This window comes from Oryctolagus cuniculus, chromosome 3, assembly GCF_964237555.1.
Source record: "Oryctolagus cuniculus chromosome 3, mOryCun1.1, whole genome shotgun sequence".
Taxonomy (NCBI): domain Eukaryota; kingdom Metazoa; phylum Chordata; class Mammalia; order Lagomorpha; family Leporidae; genus Oryctolagus; species Oryctolagus cuniculus.
In genome coordinates, this window is record NC_091434.1 from 19,956,917 (window position 1) to 19,976,026 (window position 19,110).

The 19,110-nt window shown below is 63.4% G+C and overlaps 1 protein-coding gene across 7 annotated transcripts; it reads left to right on the forward strand.

Annotated features, from left to right (window-relative positions):
• The first annotated feature begins 614 nt into the window (after positions 1-614).
• On the forward strand, positions 615-18,999 carry OBSL1 (obscurin like cytoskeletal adaptor 1). 7 transcript variants are annotated; one of them, XM_008258927.4, is made up of 21 exons: positions 615-1,899; positions 2,883-3,152; positions 3,245-3,496; positions 3,623-3,925; positions 4,087-4,383; positions 5,384-5,656; positions 6,753-7,025; positions 7,684-7,956; positions 10,671-10,943; positions 11,698-11,973; positions 12,060-12,347; positions 12,508-12,783; positions 13,426-13,695; positions 13,843-14,115; positions 15,097-15,363; positions 16,153-16,265; positions 16,740-16,896; positions 17,064-17,225; positions 17,512-17,616; positions 17,908-18,177; positions 18,854-18,999. In XM_008258927.4, the coding sequence occupies exons 1-21, from the start codon at positions 885-887 to the stop codon at positions 18,859-18,861; spliced, it is 5,694 nt and encodes a 1,897-aa protein (XP_008257149.2). In that variant the 5' UTR covers positions 615-884; the 3' UTR covers positions 18,862-18,999.
• The last annotated feature ends 111 nt before the right edge of the window (positions 19,000-19,110 follow it).

Below are 19,110 nucleotides of genomic sequence, written 5' to 3' on the forward strand. Positions count from 1 at the left end.
TGCCCCTGTCCATGGCACTGAGACCTCCTATCTCTGACGCAGATGTCTGCGGCCCTGAGCCTTATCTCCCACTCCCGCCAAGAATGCGGGGTAGGGGGCTGGGGAGGGTTTTCACCCCAAGTGACCTGACCACCCCACACACATACACACACAAACATACCATCTCTCTCTCTCATACACACATACACAAAGTGTGTGTGTGTGTGTGTGTGTGTCACATCCTAGCACAGTAGGACATCGGTAGGACAGGAGCCTGAAACCTGGGGTCAGCCAGCCCCTTAAGAGTGTCATTTGCCAGGGACACAATACACCAGCCCCGGCTCCTCTGGGGCCCCTTTCAAACAAGCAACTGCTGGGGGCCAGCTGTGGGGGGAGGGCTGGGGCAGGGGGCAGGTGGTCCCGCCTGCTCTATACTTAGCCTGGAGAAGCCGGCCTGGACTCTTGTCCTCCAGCTGTGTCATCAGAGAATATTTTTGGGACTGGCAGCTGCAGGCGCCTCTGCCACTCAGGGCCAAGCCTGGCGGGTGGCTGGGGACCTGGCGGCTGGAGGTGGGAGGGAGGAGGGGAAAGGGGCCCAGGCTGTGGGAGGGGGCTGGGAACAGAGCAGGAAGCCAGGCCGCGGGCCGAGGAGGCAGCGGGGCCCCTTGCTGGAAAGGCAAACAGGAAGGACTGCCCCCTGAGCTCGGGGCTCTGGCTAGGGACTCGCCGCCGCCGCCGCCGCGGCAGAGCTGCAGCTGCGGGCCCAGGGTAAGCTGGCGAGCAGGAGCGGGCGGCCCGGGCAGAGTTGGGAGGGTCCCCGCACCCGGGGCTCCTCGCTCGCCGCCTCCGGGGCGTCCGCCGCCCTCTCTTCCTCCGCCGCTGCGGGCTAGTCTGCAGCCGCCGGGATGAAGGCGGGCTCGGGGGATCAGGGGAGCCCCCCGTGCTTCCTGCGCTTTCCGCGGCCCGTGCGGGTGGTGAGCGGCGCCGAGGCCGAACTCAAGTGCGTGGTCCTGGGGGAGCCGCCGCCCACTGTCGTGTGGGAGAAGGGCGGCCAGCAGCTGGCGGCCTCCGAGCGCCTGAGCTTCCCGGCGGACGGCGCCGAGCACGGCCTGCTGCTGAGCGGCGCGCTACCCACCGACGCCGGGGTCTACGTGTGCCGCGCCCGCAATGCCGCCGGCGAGGCCTACGCCGCGGCCGCCGTCACTGTGCTGGAGCCGCCCGCGCCCGAGCCCGAGCCGCCGCTCGCCGAGCGCCCGCTGCCGTCGCCGGGGACCGGGGAGGGCGCCCCGGTGTTCCTGACGGGGCCCCGATCCCAGTGGGTGTTGCGGGGGGCGGAGGTGGTGCTGACTTGCCAGGTGGGGGGCCTTCCCGAGCCCACGTTGTACTGGGAGAAGGACGGGATGGCCCTGGACGAAGTGTGGGACAGCAGCCACTTCGTGCTGGAGCGGGGCTGCGCCGAGGGTGGTCAGGGCGCGAGCCTGGCACTGCGCATCCTGGCGGCGCGGCTGCCGGACTCGGGCGTCTACGTGTGCCACGCCCGCAACGCGCACGGCCACGCGCAGGCCGGCGCGCTGCTCCAAGTGCACCAGCCCCCGGAGAGCCCTCCTCCGGAGGGAGCCGACGAGGAGCCCGCGCCCGTGGTGGAGCCGCTTAAGTGCGCGCCCAAGACCTTCTGGGTGAACGAGGGCAAGCACGCCAAGTTCCGCTGCTACGTGATGGGCAAGCCCGAGCCCGAGATCGAGTGGCACTGGGAGGGCCGCCCCCTGCTCCCGGACCGCCGCCGCCTCATGTACCGCGACCGCGACGGCGGCTTTGTGCTCAAGGTGCTCTACTGCCAGGCCAAAGACCGCGGGCTGTACGTCTGCGCGGCGCGCAACTCGGCGGGCCAGACGCTCAGCGCCGTGCAGCTGCACGTCAAAGGTAGCGCCTGGAGGGGGGGGGGGCGTCCGGGGCCTGGCCGGGCGTCTCTAGCGCCCCCACCGGGGGAGGGAAGCCCGCAGTAGCAAGAGGACTCCGTACCCTGCCCGCCTCCCACCCCCTCCAGGGACTCGGATTTGGGAGGTCTCCAGGGCACTGGGAAGTCTTAGCGAAATTCCAAGTGATTCCGAAGCAGATGGTGAAAACCACTAAGAGAAGGTTGACGTGCCAAACTTGAGGACCTACCGTTCTCCAACCTTGTTATTTTCCTCCTTCCCCAACTGAGTTCCCATCGTGCTTCTCACCATAGACAGAGGAAAGCATTTTGGGGGTGCGAGTCCCGCATCCTAGCGGATGACACCCTCGGGCTGGCACCCAAACAAGCGTGGGGCCCCTGGGCTGCAGTGGTGGCCTCGCTGGCACAGTTGGGTGCGCACGGCACCAAGCCTCAGGTCCCTCTTCGGGGAGAGGGGGAGGAAGAAGCCCCATGGGAAGGCGAGAGAAACTTCCCAGGGCTGCACACACAGCTTCACCCTCTGGTTATTGCCAACATCTTGTGTTTTTACATTTGACCTTCAGTTGCGAACCTGATGAAAATACCTTAAAAACGAAGTTGAACTCAGAGGCCCTTGCGGAATCTCTGAGGAACCTCCTAGAGGCCTCAGCGGGGGAAGAGTTTGAAAATCACTGATCCGGTCCAGCCCTTCCCCTCCCTTCCCCTCCCTTCCCCTCATTTTCTAGGCCAGGCTGTCCCCCTTGCATTCCCACACGAGCAAGGAAACTGAGGTCATGTCAGGATCAGATGAGAATTGAGGCTCTCTGCCTTCCCTGCCCGTGGCTTTGCGGGGATTCCGCAGTGCCTGCTGGCCCTGGGAAGAGAACAAACAGCAGAGGCTGATGTGTGTTCAGGAGTACCGCCGCCCCCCGCCCTGTCCGGTCCTTCTCCGTCTCCAGCGCCTTCTCCGTCGTCTCTCCCCTGCCTGCAGAGCCCCGCCTCCGCTTCGCAAGACCGCTGCAGGATGTGGAGGGCCGGGAGCATGGGATTGCGGTGTTGGAGTGTAAAGTCCCCAACTCCCGCATCCCCACGGCTTGGTTCCGCGAGGACCAGCGGCTGCTGCCCTGCCGCAAGTACGAGCAGATCGAGGAGGGCACGGTGCGCCGCCTCATCATCCACAGGCTGAAAGCGGATGACGACGGCGTGTACCTGTGCGAGATGCGGGGCCGGGTGCGCACGGTGGCCAACGTGACGGTCAAAGGTCAGCTGGCCGGCTGCGGGGGTGTGAGGAGGCCGAGGCGGGCAGGCGCCCAGACACGGAGCTGATGGATGTTCTCCCTTTGCGCATCTCAGGGCCCATCCTGAAGCGGCTGCCCCGGAAACTCGACGTCCTGGAGGGCGAGAACGCGGTGCTGCTGGTGGAGACGAGAGAGGCTGGGGTGGAGGGGCGCTGGAGCCGCGATGGGGAGGAGCTGCCAGCCACCTGCCAGAGCAGCTGTGGCCACATGCATGCCCTCGTACTTCCGGGGGTCACCCGGGAAGATGCTGGCGAGGTCACCTTCAGTCTGGGCAACTCCCGGACCACCACTCTGCTCAGAGTCAAATGTGAGGGCAGGAGGGCCCAGGCGGGAGGGTGACCAGCTGTCTGAGCTGGCAGGCAAAGCAAATTCAAGGCAGATGGGCCACGTGAGGCTGAGCAGAGCTCACAGGGGAACCGTGCCTCTGTCTCAGGCGTCAAGCACAGCCCTCCAGGCCCGCCCGTCTTGGCTGAGATGTTCAAGGGCCACAAAAACACGGTGCTGCTGACCTGGAAGCCTCCGGAGCCAGCCCCCGAGACCCCCTTCATCTACCGGCTGGAGCGGCAGGAGGTGGGCTCCGAAGACTGGATCCAGTGCTTCAGCATCGAGAAGGCTGGAGCCGTGGAGGTGCCGGGGGACTGCGTGCCCTCGGAGGGTGACTACCGGTTCCGGGTCTGCACCGTCAGCGAACACGGCCGCAGTCCCCACGTGGTGTTCCACGGTTCCGCTCACCTCGGTGAGTCGGTCCCGCCAGACCCCGCCCGTCAGCGGCCGCACCCTGGGTGTGTCCACCTCTCCCTCTTTCTGTGTCTTGTCCTCCTGGAGCCTTCCAGCTGCCAGCCCCCGGCCCCTGCTCGGCCCTCCGGTGCTGACAGCTGCACTCTGTCCCTGCCTCAGTGCCTACAGCTCGCCTGGTCGCAGGTCTGGAAGATGTGCAGGTGTATGACGGGGAAGACGCCGTCTTCTCCCTGGATCTCTCGACCATCATCCAGGGCACCTGGTTCCTTAATGGGGAAGAGCTCAAGGCTAACGAGCCGGAGGGCCAGGTGGAGCCTGGTGCCCTGCGCTACCGCATGGAGCAGAAGGGCCTGCAGCACAGACTCATCCTGCGTGCCGTCAAGCACCAGGACAGCGGCGCCCTGGTGGGCTTCAGCTGTCCAGGTGTGCAGGACTCGGCTGCCCTCACCATCCAAGGTTGGTGCCAGGGAGGCCCTGTGTGGCTAGATAGAACCAAGACATACAAGTCCTTCTGGCCAAATGCGGGAGATGCTGAGTTGCCACTTCTGGCGTCTGGGCCCGGAGAGTACATCTGCCGTGGGCTCAGATTGAGGGCTTGGAAGTCCTGAAGGTCAGGTTCAACTCCAATGCAACATCCAAAACACTCCCTGCAAACTCTGTGAGGCTAATCTCTCAGTTGTCTGGAGTGCTTTGTGGTTTATAGAGTTCTGTTGCATTTGTTATCTAGAGACACAGGCTGCTTCCTGCCCTGTTATCTAATCCTTAACACTGTCCTCTCGCTTCCTACGTGCCACCGACCCAGTCACTCTACGGATGTCAACACAGCCCTCTCTCTCATCAGCCCTGTAAGATAGATCTTTGGCTATCCCTGTTTTATAGACAGGGAAACTGAGGCACACGAAGTGAAGTGACTTGCCCAAGGTCACCAAGCTAATGAGAGGTGGTGCTGGATTAATTCAGTGGGCAGACTGGCTGCAGAGTCACACGATGCCGCCTGTGTGGAAACCGGGGAGAGGGAGATGCGGCATCCCCCAGGAGGGTGCGCAGGGGAGTGGGTGCTGCTGGCATTTGCTGTCTGCCCACTGCTGGAGTTTGTAAGACCAGTCACAGCCCAGCAGCACCCCAGCACGGGGGCCTTGAGGTGGTGAGCAGCCAGCTTTGCAGGCAGAGGGCGCGGGCATGGGGGCAGTGTTTCCAAATGGGACCTAGGATCGCTGGCGTCAGAACTACCTGGAGGGCTGCTTTACAATAATGCAGATTCCCAGGCTCCTTAGGAGTCACACTTGGGCGTCTGAGAATCTGCATTTCCAGTAGGCTCCCCAGCAATTCTTATGCGCACCAAAACCATTGTTCTGAAGGGTGGCGGGTAAGCCCCAGCCTGCTTTGAGAAACCCCAACAGATGCGTTGACCACGCCACTGAGGGCACGGTTGTCGGACTCTGCCTCTCCCACGCAGAGAGCCCCGTGCACATCCTGAGCCCCCAGGAGAAGGTGTCGTTGACCTTCACGACCTCCGAGCGGGTGGTGCTGACCTGTGAGCTCTCCAGGGCGGACTTCCCGGCCACCTGGTACAAGGAGGGGCAGAAGGTGGAGGAGAGCGAGTCGCTGGTGGTGAAGATGGATGGGCGCAAACACCGCCTCATCTTGCCCGAGGCCAAAGTCGTGGACAGCGGCGAGTTTGAGTGCAGAACGGAAGGGGTCTCAGCCTTCTTCAGCCTCACTGTCCAAGGTCAGGAGCCCTGCTGGCCTGGGCTGCTCCAGCTGAGACTGGCCCTGGGGGCTTTGCCAGCCCTGCCCCCCTGGTCTGCCTTGCTGGGCGGGGGGTGGCACGGAGAACATCTTTCAGATTGCTCTGCACCTACTCCTCAGCCCTCTCAGGCACCAGCACGCTCTGCACGTCGCCCCCCATTCCTTCTGCTGAGTTGGGTCAGGAGACAAATGCAGTTAAGGCAAAGGGAGATAGGAGCTAGCATTTGTCGTGTGCACCTGCTCTGAGCCGAGAATGCTGCCAGCTCCTTTAACTATGCACCGTTTCATTTCCTCTTCCCAAGTGGTGAGGGGCAGTGTTTCTCCAGCTCAAGATGAAAGACACTGAGACTCAAGAGCTTTTGTGACTTGCCCATTGGCACACAGCCGGCACACACCTCGGCTGGGCTGCACACCCTGGACGGGCTGCTCCTGCCGCCCCAGCCATCAGCCCCAATAGGTGTTTGTTGAGTGCACAATCCAGTGATCCTCACAAGCTGGTCTGTGCTCTGGGTGCTTCAGGACCCCCTTGGGGTCTCGCTGTAAATGCATCTGCCCAGGCCCCCAGACTTATGGCAGCCTGAGGATCTCTCAAGGTTGACTCTGGGAGGGCGGCTGGGAGCCACTGACCCTGCTCATCTTGGCCCTGTGAGTGGAAATCCTGCTTTCAACCTGGCCCCTGCCTAAATGCACCTGGTGACAGGGAGCTCGCTACCCATAGGGGGCGCCACTCACTGGGCCATGCTCCACGTCCTGCCCATCCTGGAGGCGTTCCTTGTGAAAGCAGCAGTGAGCACAGCCTCTGTGGCTTGCGATAGTGACCTCCCTTGAGCCTGGAGAAGTGGTGGCTGCCACCCTGCAGCTCCTTCCCACCACGTCCCCACTCAGCCACCTCTGATCCTCTGGGGACCCGCAGAGCACCCAGGTGCACCTGCCTCGCCCTCAGGATCTCACGTCATTGCCCTATAGCCCCCTGCACAGCACAGACAGGGTCTTCCGGCCACGCAGCCGGTCTGCACTCAGGGCTTCTGCTTGGGAGCGGGGGGTGTCTGTGCCATCCATCTCTTTCCTCCACCCAGATCCCCCGGTGCACATCGTGGACCCCCGGGAGCACGTGTTTGTCCACGCCATAACCTCCGAGTGCGTGATGCTGACCTGTGAGGTGGACCAAGAAGATGCCCCCGTGCGCTGGTACAAGGACGGGCAGGAGGTGGAGGAGAGTGCCCTTGTGGTGCTGGAGAACGAAGGGCCCCGTCGCCGCCTGGTGCTGCCCGCCGCCCAGCCGCCAGACGGGGGCGAGTTTCAGTGTGTGGCTGGAGAGGAGCGGGCCTACTTCACTGTCACCATCACAGGTGGGGGACTGGGGGAGCCACAGTGAGACAGGCGGAGGGGACCTGTGCCCCTGCGGGAGCAGCAGACACACCCTTGCTCTTCCCAGCCCTGGCCAACCTCCCCCAAGCTGGTCTCACCCCCCCACCACACCCCCAACTCTCTGCTCCACCATGGTCGAGTCACACTCAGGAGGTGGGCTGTCACAAGCACCCTGGGCTCAGCTACACTTGTCCATTCGGAAGAAGAGGCTGTCCCGCAGCAGAACCTTCAGGGTGACGGTCCTGTGGCAGGGCAAGGTCTAGAACGTGTGGCCCTAGGTCCTGGAGAGGTCAGATGATCACAGACCGGGGCCCCAACCGTCCTCTCCCCAGATGTAGCCGTCAAACCTTCCCCTAGCCAGCCCTAGAAAGGAGGGAGGTTCCTGCAGCCGCAGCTCCCACCACGGTCCCTGTCGCACAGCACAAAGCCTGGTGCGCTCTGGTGACTGCTTGTGTCTTCCTGGCTGGGGACAGCCATAGTCAGGGGACTGGCAGAGCCACTGTGAGGCAGTCCGGGGGCGGTCCCTCTTTTGTGAGCAGGTGGCCTATTTCCCAAGAGTAGACAACGGACCTGAATGAGGACAGCAGGGTGCCCTGGCGCAGCCCCTCGTGCCCAGCGGCAGCTGTCCCTGTCCCCCAGATGTCTCCTCGTGGATCGTGTACCCCAGCGGCAAGGTGTACGTGGCCGCCGTGCGCCTGGAGCGCGTGGTGCTGACCTGCGAGCTGTGCCGGCCCTGGGCCGAGGTGCGCTGGACCAAGGACGGCGAGGAGGTGGTGGAGAGCCCGGCCTTGCTCCTGCAGAAGGAGGACACCACGCGCCGCCTGGTGCTGCCTGCCGTCCAGCTGGAGGACTCTGGCGAGTACCGGTGTGAAATCGACGACGAGTCGGCCTCCTTCACCGTCACCGTCACAGGTGTGAGCCCTCCCCTGCTCCCAGAGGACAGTCCCGATCCTGGCGGCGGGGGGGGGGGGGGGGGTAGGCTGAGGGTGTCCTTGCAGGGAAGAACCCAGGCCCCCTGTGGGAGTAACGGGCTCCTCCCCCAGTGCCCAAGTAGCACAGGAGTAGTAACTGCGTTCCACCTGCCCGTGTACCCAAGCACTTGCCCTGGACCAGGTGCTGGGATCCAGCTGGTGAGTAACGCAGACAGTCGCTGTCCTCAGAGAGCTGCCGGTGTAGCCAGCAAGGCAGGGGTCGCAAACGTGCACTCTCTGGGGCCCATGCAGTCCACGGATGTGTTTTGTTTGGCCTGCAGAGTCCTACCAAAGTCAGGACAGTGCAAATAGCAATCCGGAGTTATGCGTCCTCTTGAAAAAGCCGAAGACCCGGCGGCTCTGGTCCCGTTTTCCCCCGTGGCGACGAACAGCTGGCGCTGAGTAGCAGCTGCCCCCATAGTGGGGGGCCCACATTCCTCTGCCCCCTCCCCACCCCCGCCTCTCCCCGCAGATCACCACTGACCCAGCCTACCTGGCCCCTGTGTTAAACCAATAAACCTTGCAAAGAAATGTGCAGTGACACCTCGTGATGAGTGCCGTGAGGGAAGAGGGCAGAGGAATCGAGAGAGCTAAGCAGGAGAGTCAGGGAGGGCCCGGAGGGAGTGACCTGTCCCCACGCGTTCTAGCCTGGCTCAGAACGTTCTGCATCGCACAGAGTGCGTGGCCTGGCAGGACAGCCAGGCGAGCCACAGAGTCTCAGACGTGGGCTGTCCAGGGAGCCCAGGACTGGGGTTGCTACCCTAATCGGCAGGTAGCAGGTGGTACCTTCCAAGCGGATGCTGGAGCTGTAGAGCTGGGCATGGGCGGAGGTGGGAAGAGAACATCCAAGGTGGGAAAAAAGCACAGGACGACTTTGGAAAGGAAGTGGTTCAAGGCCGGAGACTTTGGGGCACCAGCTCACAGCACTGGTCCCAGTGTGGAGGAAACGGGGTCAGGGGTCATAGAGCCTAGGTAGCTGCATGTCGCACAGAAGAACCCCGATGGCTGCACTGGAATGACTGTCACCCTCCCCCTGCCCTGCCCTAGGAGCAGTGCCCCAGCCCAGGCCGCCTCCCCTCACCGTCTGCACCACAGAGTGCAGCCTGGCACACGCACACGCAAGTCCACAATGCCAGCAAGGCTTTCGGCACGAGTCCCTTCGCCTCCCCTGCCCCCAGCCCTGGCTGGACCAAACAGCCCTGAGACACACATTCCAGCCCCAACAAAACACAAGGCTCTCCACGGAGAAGTTCACACAAACTGCCTCGGCTCCAGGCCAGAGTGAATCAAGGCTGACACCAAGCTGAAGGCTCGGGGCTGGGCACCCCATCACTGCACGCTGTCCTCACCCCTTCCCAGGCAGCCACACTCTGCAACCCACAGAAGCAGCCTGCGTCCTCCAAACCTTAGGGCAAGCCCGTCTGGGGAGGTGGTTTACCCGGGCTCAAGCCCCGTGGGGGCGGGACTCCTGAGTGTGCCAATACCATTGCCCCTACAAACCCCGAGTGGGAATCTAGCAGTTCAGCAGCCCAGCCACAAGGGGGCAAAACGTTAAAGGAGTGCCAGAATCTCCTGGAGAAGAGATTCTAGCGGATGGCACAGGCATGGGCTCAAGGCAACGGTCACCTCTGGTTTTGACCTGGCTCCCTTTTGGTGGAAGTGTGGCCGGCACTTGGACATGAGCTTCCAGAATCGGCTTCCAGCATCTCTGGGGTACTCAGACAGGTGTCGGCGGCTCTCATGCACAGCTCCAAAGAACATTGTTGAATCCCTGCAAGCCTCAGCTGGGAAACCTCCCTGCTGACTCTGCAGCATCCCAGCCTCCCTTCAACACTTGGTGCTTCTTCCCCTGGCCTGGAGTGGGTGTGGCCAGCCGAGATCCCTGGGAAGCTGCTGGCTCACTCTGTGTCCGGTTCCCTCGTCTAGAAAACGGGGCTAGAGCAATAACACCAAGTGTGGAAAGTGCGTCTGACTATAACTGGAAGCAGTGTACGAGGGCACTGCGAAAAGTTGGTGGGAAATGCATATCATGATACCTACGGGGGTCTCTGCTCGATAGGGGCTCAGTGGTTCCCAAGGTGGCATCTTCCATCCCTTACCATCAGATTCGTAAGCCTTTACGCACCAGCAGAAATGATCTTGTTTTTCTACGAGATTTGGAAGTACCCTGGATAAGTGTACTTACAATCCGAAACCCAACAACTGTTAAAAAAAAAAAAAGGCTTTTTCATCTCCATAGCACCTGTGCTTGCCCACGGTAGAACTATTCCCAGTCTCTCATTCTCTGGCTCAAGGTGACATCTCTCTGTCCGTATGTCTGCAAGATAAGGATCTGCCTTTTACTCCACTTAGGCTGGGTGTGCTATATGTTACACTGCAGAAATGGGAATGTGATTACGGGGTGCCCCGGTGGGGGCAGAGGCTCTCTGTGATATGTCAGAAATCCATGATTTCTGGACTCTGGAGAACTCCAGATTGTCTTAACACCTCTGGCCCCAAGGATCTCAGAGAACTGGTTGTGGCGCACCATTACCTGTCACTGTTATTGTTACATGCAGGAGCTTGCTATCTGGTGGGCGCCAGGGACTTCAGTGCTGCCCCATGGCTTCAGGGAGGCCGAGTCTGCAACAGCCTGTGCTTGCCCCCACTCTGCAGAGCCCCCCGTGCGGATCATATACCCCCGGGATGAGGTGACCTTGATCGCCGTGAGCTTGGAGTGTGTGGTGCTGATGTGTGAGCTGTCGCGGGAGGACGCCCCCGTGCGCTGGTACAAGGATGGCCTGGAGGTGGAGGAGAGCGAGGCCCTGGTGCTGGAGAGTGACGGGCCCCGCCGCCGCCTGGTGCTGCCCGCGGCCCAGCCCGAGGATGGGGGCGAGTTCGTGTGCGACGCCGGAGATGACTCCGCCTTCTTCACCGTCACTGTCACAGGTGAGCAGTCTCTGGGGCTCCCCGGGGAGGGGAGAGAGGCAGGGGGCTGAGGGCCATACACCCAACCATGCTTACTTTCGGAATCGTAGGGGTCTCCCACGTGCCCCCACAAACTTCCTCCTTTGTCAGCTGCCGGAGAGCCACGCCCATCCACATCAGTGAGCAGAGGTCTGGTGGAAGGGAACCTAGCAATTAGGACCATTTGTGCGCTCATGCGTTTATTCAACAAATACTTGCTGAGCAACTGCTGTGTGCTCGCAGCTCTTGGAGATGCTGGGGATGCAGAGGGGAAACAGAAGGAGAAATCCTGTCTGCCTGGAGCTGACGCTCTAGTGAGGGAGGACAGGCGAGAAAATGAGTGAAGTAGGAGGCTGGGCGGGCGGTGGGAGTGTGCAGAAGGCCAGGTAGGGGAAGGGACTAGGGAGCGGGGGAGGGGGCGTAGAGAGGGGTGTGCATTGGGGTCAGGCAGAGCTGGGTGTGGATCTGGATTTGTGCCTTGTCTGTGAGACTTCAGGCAAGTCACTTTGCTCGGAAGAGGCCCCAGGCCCTCACCTGCCAAGTGCAGCCCACACCCTGGGGAGTGGGCCAGTTGCTGAGAAGAGAGCTGCAGTGGGCTTAGCACTGTGGCTGGCAGCCCGCAGTGCCCCCTGGGTGACAGCTAGCGCCATTCCCAAGAGCTGTGCTGATAATCCGCTGGGAGAGGCGGGGAGGGGCCTGCTAGCGAGCCCACGTGCCCCTCTGTGCCCACCCCCAGCCCCACCAGAGAGGATCGTGCACCCCGCAGCCCGCTCCCTGGATCTGCAGTTCGGGGCTCCAGGGCGTGTGGAGCTGCGCTGCGAGGTGGCCCCCGCTGGGTCCCAGGTGCGCTGGTACAAGGATGGGCTGGAGGTAGAGGCATCAGACGCCCTGCAGCTGGGCGCCGAGGGGCCCACCCGCACCCTGACCCTGCCCCACGCCCAACCTGAGGATGCTGGGGAGTATGTGTGTGAGACCCGCGATGAAGCTGTCACCTTCAACGTCAGCCTGGCCGGTGGGTGCTTCCGGGCAGCCTAAGGTGGGGGTGGGGAGGAGGCAGGGGCGAGCACGGGTGTCTGACACTGGACACTCTTTGTGCAGAGCCCCCAGTGCAGTTCCTGGCGCCAGAGGCAGCCCCTAGCCCGCTCCACGTGGCTCCTGGGGAGCCGGTGGTGCTGAGCTGTGAGCTGTCCCGGGCTGGCGCGCCTGTGTTCTGGAGCCACAATGGGAAGCCAGTGCAGGAGGGCGAGGGCATGGAGCTCCGAGCCGAGGGCCCCCGCCGTGCCCTCTGTATTCTGGCTGCAGACCTAGCCCACACAGGCCTGTACACCTGCCAGTGTGGGGCAGAGCCAGGAGCCCCCAGCCTCAGCTTCACCGTCCAGGTGGCGGGTGAGTATGCCAGGCAGAAAGCCCGACACCGGCACCCCCTAGCCTCACCCCTTCCAGCACGCCTTATCCGCCCCTTGCCTTGCCCCTCCTGCCTCCCACTGCCCTCCTCTCCACCCTGGGGCCTCTCCCTCCCAGTGACCCCCAGCTCTGACCCCCACAGAGCCCCCCGTGCGGGTGGTGGCCCCCGAGGCAGCCCAGACGAGGGTTCGGAGCACCCCAGGTGGGGACCTTGAGCTGGTGGTGCACCTCTCCGGGCCGGGGGGCCCCGTGCGCTGGTACAAGGACGGGGAGCGACTGGCGAGCCAGGGGCGGGTGCAGCTGGAGCAGGCCGGGGCCAGGCAGGTGCTGCGGGTGCGGGGGGCACGGAGCGGGGACGCTGGGGAGTACCTGTGCGACGCACCCCAGGACAGCCGCATCTTCCTCGTCAGCGTGGAAGGTAACAGTGCACCCCTCACGCCCTTTGAGCCCTGGAACCCCAAGGACCAACCCCCGCCGCCACCCCCAGCCCTCCTTCCCCGCACCATTCAAGACCCTTCTCATCCCTCCGCCCCCACCTTGCTGCTGCTGGCTCCAACCAATGCATGCATGACCATTGCTCAGACGAGGGCACAGGGCTCTCCGCCCTCCTCCAGGAATCCTCAAATAGGAGGAGGCATAGCCCAGTGATTCAGAACAGGGGCTCTGGAGTTGGCCCAGCCGGGTTTCCACCAGGATCCTGTTTCCCCATATTGTACCACATTAGTCAAGTTGCCCAATCCTTGTCTGAGCTCCGGCTCAGAAATGAGGAGACATTGCTTGTCTTAAGGGGCTGTGCTATAAACAGGGTGCATGGTAAACTGTCTGTTATTCCCAGGGAGTCAGAGGACAGGGGGTGGAGGGGCTGAGCGATGGCTCCGAGAGGAGCTGGTCTCTCAAAGGAGTGGTAGGGGATTGGCATGCTGGCTTTGGGGCATCCCCCTGGCCACCACCCACCCACCTCCCAGTGATGGCAGTGAGGGTCTGAATCCTGGGGCTGGGATGGAGAGGAGAGGAGTGGGGGGGGGAGCCAGCCCAGCTCACAGGTTGGTCCCACCCCCAGAGCCACCACCGGTGAAGCTGGTCTCCGAGCTGACGCCACTAACTGTCCACGAGGGTGACGATGCCACCTTCCGCTGCGAAGTCTCGCCACCAGAGGCTGACATCACGTGGCTGCGCAATGGAGCCGTGGTCACCCCAGGGCCCCAGCTGCAGGTGGCCCAGAGTGGGTCAAGCCGCTCGCTCACCGTGCGAGGCTGCCGGCTCGAGGACGCAGGGACCGTGACTGCGCGGGCAGGGGCCACAACCACCAGTGCCCGGCTCCATGTTCGAGGTTTGGTACTGATGAGGACAGAAGAACCCTGTTCACTGTTTCCACGCCCCCAGCCCTGCCCTTGTCTAAGCGGAGACCACTGCCGGGGAGCCGGGAGAGCCTGGCGTCCCGGCCTGGCTCCATGGCTTCCCCCCTTCTCCCCTCCAGAGACAGAGCTGCTGTTTCTGCGGCGGCTGCAGGACGTGCGGGCAGAGGAAGGCCAGGACGTGTGCCTCGAAGTGGAGACAGGCCGCGTGGGCGCAGCGGGGGCCGTGCGCTGGGTGCGAGGCGGGGAGCCCCTGCCCCTCGACTCTCGCCTGTGTGTGGCCCAGGAAGGCCACATCCACCGCCTCGTCATCCGCGGGGTCGTGCTGGCTGACCAGGGCACCTACGGCTGTGAGAGCCACCACGACCGCACCCTGGCCAGGCTCAGCGTGAGGCGTGAGTGCCCCGTCCTCTCCTAGCCCGTGGCCTGCCCTCCCTGGCACAGCCTCTCCTGGCTAACTCAGAGCCTCTGGGAGCCCCCACCAAAGTGCCCTCGCCACTGAGGAGAGCCAGTCCTGGCTGTCCCAGTCCACGGGTAGAACCTAGTACAGCCTGCCCAAAGCACAATGTGTCTTTTTCTAGTATTTTCTACTCACCTGAGACATCCACGTGGCCTTCGCATTCTTTTTCGTATTCCCAAGATGACTTTGCTAGAAACATAAACGTTACACTCTAAAAAGACTCCTGGTGTTTATGCTTCAAGTCCTGCCTAGTTAAGAAGTGGGGGTGGCTAGCAAATAGCACCCCTACCACCCGCCCCAAACTGGAGCCTTGCGCAGCTGTGTGACCTCAGGCAAGTCACTCCACCTCTCTGAGCCACATCTCCTTTAAAATGGGGCTGTCTCCATCTCAAGGGTCCCTGGGCACATCAGCTGATATAATGTGAAAAGCTCTCACAACACACACACAGAGCTTGGTGAATGGCTGCTGGTGGTGATACGCTTTCTCTTCTAATTTATTTCCTGCCTTTAATCATCACAGTGAGCCCCTGTCTTGGTGCTGATCTGCCCTGCACAACTGGGGAACCAGGGCCCAGAGAGGTTGAGCAGTTGGCCAAAGGTCACACAGCACGCAAGCTATGCCATGGAGCTGGGTTCCAACCTCACCCAGTGCGTCTGACTCCAAATTCTATGCTTCTCCCACTGCACACCTCACACAACCCCTTCCCTAAGACATGTCCTCCTCTCCTGACCCCGATACGCCCCTCCTCCCACAAAGTCTGACTGGCCCTGGTTCTCAACTTCTGTTGTCAGAGCCTTAGGCTGGGTGTTGGAGGTGGAGCCGGCAGGGCCAAGGGGAGATGGAGTCCCTGCTATCCCCACCCAGAGCTGGAGCTCTAATCTTCCCTCTCTCCCCGTTCTCCACCCCCACCCCCAGCGAGGCAGCTGAGGGCACTGCAGCCTCTGGAGGATGTGACCGTGAGCGAGGGAGGCAGTGCCACCTTCCAGCTGGAGCTGTCCCAGGAGGGCGTGACTGGGGAGTGGGCCCGGGGTGGAGTCCGGCTGCAGCCGGGGCCCAAGTGCCACATCCACGCCGAGGGGCGCACCCACCGCCTGGCGCTCAGCGGCCTGGGCCTGGCCGACTCCGGCTGCGTCTCCTTCACGGCGGATTCTCTGCGCTGCGCGGCCAGACTCACCGTGAGAGGTGCGGCCTCTGGACCTGCCGCCTGCCTGCTCACCTGTGCGGCTCTACTCACTGTCCCGGTGTGACTACTGACCCCACGACCCGTGCGGCCCCCACTGACCATGCCTGTCCCAGTGTGGCCCTTACTGACACCACCACCACCCCACTAACCAGAGAGTGAATCCCCCAGCCCTGTGGCCTGAGTGTGGCTTCTCTGACCTGTCCCGTTCCACGGGGCCCCATACTGAGCATGCCTGAATGTGGCCCTCTGACCACACCTGCCTGCCCGCTCTGCCAGGCTGTGGGTAGCCCCCGAGATCACCCAGCTGCCACCTGCTCACCGACTGCCTCTCTCAGGGCGACTCCATTTGCAGTTCTGCTTGAGTGTCCCTCGGTTTGGCTGCCAGCCTCAGTGTGTTCTCCACTGGCCACACCTGCTCTAGGGGCACCCCCACTGCTCCTCTGAATGCATGTGTCTCCCACTGCCCTCTGCAGCCAGGCCTTGCCTCCACCGGCCAGCCCCACCTACGAGTGACTCCCCTGGCATCTCTGCCTCAGTTTCCCCCACTGCCACAGTTTCCCCATGCTGCCCTCAAGGCCCAGCATGTCCCCCGCTGGCCAGCATCCCCTTTGGACCATCTGTCCCCCCCTGCCCCCCACTCACTGGTGGTCTCCACTGATCGCTATGTCTAAATGTGTGGGCTGCTCACCCCTTAGAGCCAAGTGTGTCCTCCTTGTCCTTGCGAGCTGGGTGTCCAGCCGGTGCTTACGCCTGCTCCCTCTGCACGGTCCTCCTTCTCCCACCCCCAGAGATCCCAGTGACCTTTGTGCGGGGGCCACAGGACCTAGAGGTGATGGAGGGTGACACAGCTACGTTGGAGTGTGAACTCTCTCAGACCCTGGCTGATGTCACTTGGGAGAAGGTCAGAGCCCAGCCCCAGCCCAGACCAATGTGACGAGGCTAATAGTGCTCCTAACAGGACCAATACCGCCAGATGTGCCGAGCCTTGCAACACCCCTGTGAGAAAGGGCTTATCACCCTGCTCAGTGGGGCGACATTGCTTGCCCAAGGGCAGCCCAAAGGGGTAGGGCTCTTGTTTAAAACCAGGTTTGCCTGGTTCCACAATCGGCTCACCCGCTATATGATCAGCACCTCCCGTGCCCCCAGCGCCCGTCCTTAGCCCTAACGTCTCCAAAGGAAGACACTTTTCCAAAAGGGGTTTCCAGAGCGACCCCGAAGGCATGGGGTCAGCCAGACCCCAGCCTTTGAACGAGAGACTCTCCCAAACGTGCCTCGAGAGCGCTTGGCATCAACAGAGGGCGCCGCCGCTTTCCAGGGGGGTGGCCACGGGCTCCCAGATGGGCTCTCTCCGACCCTCTGCAACTCCCGCCCCTAGGATGGGCGAGCGCTCACCGCCAGCCCTCGGCTCAGGCTCCAAGCCCTGGGCACGCGCCGTCTTCTACAGCTGCGGCGCTGCAGCCCCTCGGACGCTGGGACCTACAGCTGCGCGGTGGGAACGGCTCGCACCGGGCCCGCCCGCCTGACCGTGCGCGGTGGGTATGGGGCGAAGCGAGGGCTGGGCACTGCTTTGGGCACTGGGGCTTTGGGGCCAGTCTCTTCTCCAAGGGGCTGACCCGCAGAGCTCAAGGAGGCGGGGCAGGGAGGGGCGTGGTCGGGCCCGCCGCTCGGTCCCGCCTCACGGCCCCGGGCTCCGCCCCAGAGCGCACGGTGTCGGTGCTCTGCGAGCTCCGGGCGGTGCGTGCCCGCGAAGGTGACGGCGCCACATTCGAGTGCACGGTGTCGGAGGCCGAGACCACGGGAAGTTGGGAACTCGGAGGCCGCCCGCTGAGACCCGGAGGCCGCGTTCGCATCCGACAGGAAGGTCTGGCCTCCCTGTGACCTTTTCTGGCCCCTTGCCGCGGGCCCCAGACTCACACAGACCCCGCCCCATCAGGATAAGCCCCGCCCCTTCCGCGAATGGGGCCCGCCCCCAGCTCTGAGTCCTGAACCGTGCGTCCTTGCGCTCTGCATCCCCCAGTCCACCCACTCCAGTGCGCACTTACCGCGCCGGAACCGCCCCCTTCCCCGAGGGCGCACTCCCGTCCACCCTCATCTGCGAATCCTCCCCGGAGGCAGCTCCGCCTCTCTAGCGCCCCCTTCACCCGTAGGAAAGAAGCACATCCTGGTGCTGAGCGAACTGCGCACAGAGGACGCCGGCGAAGTCCGCTTCCAGGCGGGTCCCGCCCAGTCCTTGACTCTGCTGGAGGTGGAGGGTAAGCAGCTGGAGTAGGAGCGACGGGAGAGGGGCATCACCTCCAGCTCTGGGACTCACAGCTGGCGGCTGGCCCCAAGAGCATGCCGCCTGCCCCTCCCGGGGCTGTCCTCGGGGCGGGTCACGGAGGGCGGCGCGTATCCCGCGGAGGAGGAGGTTTTGAAGTGAGGGCACAGAGGACCAGGGCCGTGGCACAGAGCGCTGAGAGCAGGCGTGTGGGGGATCAGGGAAGGAAGGTGCATCCCCTGCTGGGGGGCTGTGCGCGCCTCTGAACTTCAGCCCCGCCCCCCAGCCTTGCCTCTCCAGATGTGCCGCCGCCCCCCGCGCGAGAAGACGGTTCTGGTCGGCCGCCGGGCGGTGCTGGAGGTGACTGTGTCCCGCTCCGGGGCCCACGTGTGCTGGTCGCGGGAGGGGACCGAGCTGTGCCCGGGAGACAAGTACGAGATGCGCAGCCACGGCCCCACCCACAGCCTGGTCATCCGTGACGTGCGACCTGAGGACCAGGGCACCTACTGCTGCCAGGCGGGCCAGGACAGCGCTCACACACGGCTGCTGGTCGAGGGTGAGTGAAGCCCACGGGCCAGAGGGCAGAGGGGACAAGAGGGGCTCCCGGGAGCTGCTGGACCCAGGCACGCCTGCAGGAGGTTGTCTAGGACGTGGGGTGGCCGGCGGTTCTGGGATGCAACAGAGGTGACGAGTGGGGGGTGTGGTCACTCGCACCCAGGGCTGTGGAAAGGAAGGTGCCCTGAGCTTGGTTGAGGTCAGCTGTCCCCACCTCCCCCACCCTTTCCTGTCGGAGCCCCTGGATCCTGTGTGCTCCCTTCCTGAACACCCCATTTCTGCCAGCTCCTCTACTTGCCACCTACCCACCACCATCTGCATCTGCCCCCACCCTCTCCTGCTCTCTGCCCAGCCACCTTCTTTCCCTCCCAGCAAGTTCAGTGTGAGCCTGGGCAGAGGCCCCTGGGCGAGCCCCATCTCCCTCCTCCTAGGAGATGCCCACCCTCCACTGCAAACCTTTGCATTCACCTCACCAGGGCTGCCCTGCCCCCCCCCAAGCTGACCACCACTTTCCTGGCCCTCCCCCCAGACTTCCCTGACAGAGGCCCACAGAGCAGGGGGCAGAGGCAGAGGCAGAGGGCCTGGCTCTTCCTGTGTGGGTGCCCAGGCCCTGCCAGGGGGGAGGCAGGTGGGTGCCCCCTCTCTCCCCAGCCCCACGCAGAGCCATTCCTCTGCAGGTAATTAGGAGACAGAAGCGAAGGCCAGGCGGGTGCCCTCGGACAGCGTGGAAGGCATGTGCCCTCCCCACTTCAGGGTCCGGGGGTGGGGTGGGGGAGACGGTGAACCAGAGGTGTTGGGAAACAATAAAGTGCTACAGCTCCTTGCCCTGCCTCTCTGTGTAGCATGCAAGGACGGGCCTTGCCGAGGGCAAGAGCCGCTGGGTGGTAAGTGACACGGGGGGTGGGGGGGGCAGTGCTCCAGGCGAGGCCCACGC

What these genes read in the sequence shown, in the direction of transcription:
- OBSL1 (XM_008258927.4), top strand. Translation starts at nt 885, where the DNA reads ATGAAGGCGGGCTCGGGGGATCAGGGGAGCCCCCCGTGCTTCCTGCGC. An exon ending in CTTCAGCCTCACTGTCCAAG is followed by an intron (nt 5,657 to 6,752) that starts GTCAGGAGCCCT and finishes TCCTCCACCCAG; the next exon opens with ATCCCCCGGTGCACATCGTG. An exon ending in CTTCACCGTCCAGGTGGCGG is followed by an intron (nt 12,348 to 12,507) that starts GTGAGTATGCCA and finishes TGACCCCCACAG; the next exon opens with AGCCCCCCGTGCGGGTGGTG.